Source organism: Lolium rigidum, chromosome 7, assembly GCF_022539505.1.
Source record: "Lolium rigidum isolate FL_2022 chromosome 7, APGP_CSIRO_Lrig_0.1, whole genome shotgun sequence".
In the NCBI taxonomy this organism is placed as follows: Eukaryota; Viridiplantae; Streptophyta; class Magnoliopsida; order Poales; family Poaceae; genus Lolium; species Lolium rigidum.
In genome coordinates this window covers 205,245,511-205,251,395 of record NC_061514.1, presented here as the reverse complement: position 1 = coordinate 205,251,395, position 5,885 = coordinate 205,245,511, and the positions used below count along the sequence as shown (strand labels likewise).

The 5,885-nt window shown below is 50.1% G+C and overlaps 1 protein-coding gene across 1 annotated transcript; it reads right to left on the bottom strand.

Moving 5' to 3' along the window:
* Positions 1–1,749: 1,749 nt before the first annotated feature.
* LOC124669767 (HIPL1 protein-like) lies at positions 1,750–4,692 on the bottom strand. Its single transcript, XM_047206314.1, has 7 exons — positions 4,596–4,692; positions 4,362–4,519; positions 3,510–4,274; positions 3,197–3,413; positions 2,600–2,769; positions 2,259–2,500; positions 1,750–2,149 (listed from the first exon to the last, which is right to left on the bottom strand). Exons 1-7 carry the CDS (start codon positions 4,690–4,692, stop codon positions 1,750–1,752), a joined length of 2,049 nt encoding a protein of 682 aa, XP_047062270.1.
* Between the last annotated feature and the right edge of the window lie 1,193 nt (positions 4,693–5,885).

Below are 5,885 nucleotides of genomic sequence, written 5' to 3'. Positions count from 1 at the left end.
CTTCATGTTTCTGTGTTTGTGCGGCGATCTCTTCCTGAGAACTCTTCGGGGCTATATATAGTGATCTTTAGGTCAAAATACGTCGGTGGGAGAAAAGATCACGTGGTTTCGACGATCGACGGCCGAAAGAGCACAGGTGGCGCGCCCTAAGTGTTTGGGCGCGCCACCTGAGGTCTTTAGGGCCTCAGGCCTCTCCTGGTGTGGTTCCATGGCCCAGGGTGCTTCTCCCGATCAAAAAGTGACGCTCCAAAAATCCCAGGTTATTTTGACTCTGTATAGGTCTCTGAAAGTGAAAATGCACAAAACAGGATTTTCGTGTTCTGCAGAGTTATAAACCAAATAAAGGAGATCATTGGTAAATCTCCATAATTCAATGTAAAACATGGTATTATCATCATATATGTTGCAAATATGTGGAAATTCAATATCATTAAGGACAAAGTCAATATATGCATTTTACATGCATCAACCATCTCTTCCTCGCTCGTTGCACAACAAGACCCCATACGAGCTCATCACGGGAAACAAGCACAATTTCATGTAGTTCCGCATCTTTGGATGCAAGTTCGAAACTAGATCTAAATATCGAGAGTATTTTTGTTGGTTATGCGGATGACTCTGATGCCTATTGATACTATAAGAATCAATGGATGTGTGGAAGTATCTTGTGATGTGAGTTCTTTGAGAACAATGGCTCTCAAGCGAAGCAAGTTGTTCCAAGTGATGTAGGTGATGGAGATTTTTCTCAAATCATCAAGGTAAAGGGGATTGGACATATCTTGCCCATGAAGATCGATGAAGTCATTGACCAAGTAAATGATAGAGAAGACTCAAATTTAACTCAAGTGGAGCATAGCTCTACTCAAGTTAAACCGTCAAGTGCATCACAGGATCACTCAGGAGGAGCCGCATACCGAAGAACAAACACCAAAACCTCAATAAATTGAGCAAGATCTAGATGGAGAACATGAATCCTCTACACCTCAAGATCAAACTCAAGTTGTTGTTCATGGTCGACATCAACCGAGAGGTGAATTTTTTTGATCATGATGGAATCATCCGGAAGATCAAGACCCCACAAAGTCTAGTAGATCCAAGTTGATAAGATCGTCGGAAGCATATCCAAAGGAGTGTTAACTCGGAAACACATAGCTCTACTACTAATTATTTTATCAACATCATGCTTTTATGTCTAGTTTTGAAGCACTCAAGGTACATAAAACCTTACTTGATCCGGACTAAATGATAGTGATGCAAGAAGAACTCAACTGTTTTCATCTGCAATGAAGTATGATCTCTCGTTGAGAAACCCAAAGATAATCACATCAAAAGTGCAAACAACCAACTTATTTAGAGTGTATTAACGAGATGTGCTGCACCGTCTCGACATAAGGGTGTGACCTTGCAAACAAACAAACATAGAATTAGCACACATCATAATTTTTCATACAGAGTTTATTTTGTGCCACCGTATTTTGGAGATAGATCAAATGAAATACGGTTGCAGAGCGCACCATCGCACTAGTTCAGTCGATTTTGTGAGCCTTTGGAGGGCCTTGGAGGTTCTTGTTCACGTTTTCATGCAGCAATTGTTTATATATTGACAAATACGGCCTCCACAATAATTACATAGTTTTGATGAAAAAACAGTGACACACCCTCACAAATTACCCAAAATATATACCGTCAGAACTCCACAATGATATGGCAGTTTTGCTACAAAACATTCTTAACTCAAAACGAGACTTGTCAAAAACCCAAGCCCAACAGCACAAGTAGCGCTCCCACCAAGAGCATCGGCGCCATGGCGGGACTCCGCGCTCTGAACGCCGAGCTCGGCGACGCTGCAGGCGGCGGGGACCCCGTGTTGGCGGAGCTCTTTATCGGGCAGGCGTAGTTGCAGCTGCTGGGGTCGACCACCCGGTACACGCCCTTGCTGTTGAGCAGGTATAAGTCTTTGGCGTTGTCTTCGCCGAAGGAGAAGATGTAGCCTAGCGACGGGAGAGGGCTCTTAGCCGCGACTTCGCACGGGATCGGCGACGTTTTGGAGCAGGCGAACGTCAGTGGCGTCTGGTTGAACACCCCGCTGTTCTCCGGCGTCTCGAGCCCCGACCACATGGCCTGCGCGTACAGGTCCGAGTAGATGTACCTGCAGGTAGCACACAGCGCAATCAATCAAGAAGAACATCATCGTTGATCGCTCGCCGGAGATGCAACATTTCCACCTTCGGGGATGAGATGGAGGTGCGATCCATTACCTTCCGTTGAGGCAGGGGTCGGTCATGGAGCGGTAGACGTAGCCGCCGGTGATGGAGGCGGAGCCGACGTTGTTGTTGACGCTGTTGTGGGTGTAGCCCATGACTGGCGAGATGGCGTTGATAGAATCGGCAGTGGTGTTCCCGCCGGGGGTGGACAGCGCCGGGTACGGCTGCTGGCCCTCGAACACGCGCCACCCGTAGTTCCCGCCCTTCACCACCAGATCGACCTCCTCGGCCAAAGACTGCAAGCAAATTCAGACGGATTTTAACTGTCACGGCGACGGCGGTCTCATCCATGCTGGTGAAAGAGAAATGCACCGGGATGGCGAGAAGATAGGTACCGTTCCGACGTCGGCGCAGAATAAGTTGGAAGGCTTGCCGGAGTCGAAGCTGCAGCGCCATGGGTTCTTGAAGCCGAGGGCGAACACCTCTGGCGCGAACTCGGGGTCCACGGAGAAGGGGTTGTCCTTGGGGATACCGTAGTTTCCCCAGCCGGGGGTGCTGTTACCACCTGCAGGTAGTACAGTTCGATTATGAATTTTTGCAAAATCTGGTAAATAAATTTGAATTTTCAACCTGATCGACGTGAAGTATCAGCAGTTGCTACCAAAACACAAAGGAAATCCTGACGAACTACAAGATGAAATTTTCCCCTGACATTGAAACTTTGTAGGTTTGTTGTTATCGTATATATTTTTTCATGGTCAAATGACAAAGGGGAACTGCAGCCTCTCTTCACACTGCACAGTTCCTCAGAAGCCGGCTTGTCGGGAGAATTTTGTTTTTTTAAGTTCACAGGTCGTATTCTCCATGTTCTTTCTTCGAATTAAAGAACTCAGTGCTTTCGAGAAGAAAACCGAACCTGGTTTCTAACAAAATTTGATTTCCAATTTGATTCATATCGAAGTAGTAGTAAATCGAGTTTCTGGTGTGATTACTTGGCATGTCGTTGACGTCGATCCGAACGATCTTCCCGAGCATGGTCCCCTTGTTCTGCGCGAAGTTCCACGGGTCGCCCACGCTGCCGCCGTCGCCCATCATGAAGTACATGTAGCCGTCGGCCGGGCCGAAGAGGATCTGCCCGCCGTGGTGCGTCGTGAACGGCAGCCCGAGCGTCATGATCCTCTTCGCCTCCGTGGGGTTCGCGGAGGTGGCCTGAGAGGAATAGCAAGCGGCCGCGCATCAGCACACTGCAGTTCGTCGTGCGTACTATATACAAGATTTGATCAGCGGGCAGTGTATGTGTATTACCGTCGACGGCGAGCCGGCGGAGGAATTGGCGGTGTACTCTGCGATGACGCTCTGGTACTGGCACGGCTGCGCGCCGTTGTCGGCGCCGAGTTTGGACGGGTCGCAGCCGATGTCGGAGTTGCACGCGCACCGGCCGGAGCACGACGCCGACTGCGTCTTGTCGCAGCTGTAGGAGACGAAGAAGCGGCCGTTCTTGGCGAAGTCCGGGTGGAAGGCCATGCCGAGGAGGCCGAACTCGTTGTCGAAGTGCACCTCGTCGGTGATGTCCAGGAACGGGTTGGCTACGTCCAGCTCTAGCTGCTTGCCGGAGCCATGCGGCGGCACGGTGGCCAGGAACACCTTGCCGGCCAGGGTACTGAGGAACACGCGGTTGGAGCCGTCCGGGTGCGCCGCCATGTTGATGTACGACCCGTTGCTGACGCGCTCCAGGCACATGCCGTTCACGGGCGGCACGACGCGGGTCGTGTTGAACGCCGCGGCCTCGCCGTCGAAGCAGATGGGCTCGCCGCCCAGCGCGCCGCAGAAGTCGCCCTCCGACTGCCACACCTCGGTGAGCTTCGGCGCCGTCGCGCCGCCCTTGGGCGGCTGGAACGGCGACCCCGGGATGGACACGTCCTTGCAGGTGTCCCACACCTCCGCGCAGTACCCTGTAGCCGCGGCCACGCCGCTCACCCGGCTCGCCGCGCCCGTGGAGTTGCACAGCAGAGGCACCGTCCGGGGGGTCTTCTCGACGGTGAACAGCTCGCCGGCGTAGGGGTTGCATCTCTGCGACCACAAGAACCCCCATTGCGTCAGCGGCAGAGCCTGGATCATGGCAAGTCAATCCAGCTGGGAACGAGCAAGAGACCATACCGCGCAGAGGATGGACTTGACGAGGTCGCCGCACGGCGTGCCGGAGATGTTCATGGCGGCGAACTGCTTCTGGACGGCAGCGTCGTCAGTCGCGTTGCAGCAGGCCGTGCCGCTGTAGCCGCAGAAGGAGAGGGACCCGTTGACCGCCCGCGGGAACGCTGGTGGACATGATCGAAATCAGAAACAGGTATCGGAGAAACGACAAACAGAAAATGGAAGAAGTGGACGGCATACTCGAGTCCATGCACAATTGCGCGCAATGGCCGTCCCGGACGGCGAGGAGGAGGACAACGGCGGCGATGAAGAGCGTTGCGGTCGCCATGGACCTCATTGTTCCTCAGGAAGGACGAGAAGGGAATGTGAGGTTGCTTAGGAGCTACTAGTACGACTTTATGGAGTCCGGAGAAGCAAGGCGTTGACCAAGGGTTGGGGTTAGCAACTCACCACATGCCAGACAATGACAATTATGTGCATACTAAATCATGTGAGATGAGCACTAGCATATTACTTGTATATACTCTAATGATGGATAAGAAAAACTCAGAAATCGCACGGGGCAGAGGAGACAAATGTACCTGTTTGGATTGTGAAAGCGACACGGTGAAAGTGATCTCTAATTGTCAACGGTGATGGCCAACACCTAGCACGGAGGTCGTATTTGAGACTTCAAAGGTAATTTTCAAGACGGCCAACTTTGCATCCCATGGTCAGTTATGCAAATGTTGATTTTTCTGTTGCGGGTATGCGGATGTTGATTTGCAATTAATTTCTATAAAAATAAATTGTTCTGTTTCGGTGAGACCCGGGACGATGTCAATCTATATGCCGAGTTTTTTGGCAGTGGATTGGTCAGTTTCCAACCAACTATTTATGCATTCTAATTCATTTTTGGAGGTTTGCAAATGTTGAATGGAAGCATGTCGAGTAGAGACTGCAAAAGTGTCTATGTAACTGGAGAGGCAAATTACTATCTCTTGGCACAAAAAACTGGTTCTCATTAATTCAGTACTTACAAATATGATATTGTATATGACATCTCAACCGTCTAGATTATTTCAGATCAAGACTCTTTTAGCAAGGAGATAGTGAGACAAACAAATACTAGCTTACAAAATGGAGTGTGGTTTGCCGCCCAAAATATCAAGGAGGGTTTCGTGTTCATGACTTTGAGGTTAAGAATAGAGCTCTTCTAGTTAAATGGCTAGCTAAGCTACTCACCAAAGATGTCAGGTGTTTTGAAAGCGTGGGGATGCACACTCATGGTTTGGCCTTATGGCACGAAAAAGTATTTATTCTCATAAGGTTCCTTCTCCATTAAGGATGGATCTGAGATAAGGTTTTGGGAGGATAAGTGGTTAGGAAATACCACCCTCCGCAAACAATATTCGGCTATGTATAATACTGTGTGTCACAAAAGTGAAACCTTGGCTAAGGTATTAGGATCCTCCCCACCTAGTGTGACGTTCATAAGAGATCTTGTTGGGCCTTGGCTAAGGTATTGGGATCCTCCCCACCTAGTGCGAC

Coding starts and splice junctions, on each gene's coding strand:
- LOC124669767 (XM_047206314.1), bottom strand. CDS start 4,692: ATGAGGTCCATGGCGACCGCAACGCTCTTCATCGCCGCCGTTGTCCTC. Junction 4,275..4,361: donor TCAAGTCCATCCTCTGCGCG/GTATGGTCTCTT, acceptor TTGTGGTCGCAG/AGATGCAACCCCTACGCCGG. Junction 2,770..3,196: donor CGACGTCAACGACATGCCAA/GTAATCACACCA, acceptor TACTACCTGCAG/GTGGTAACAGCACCCCCGGC.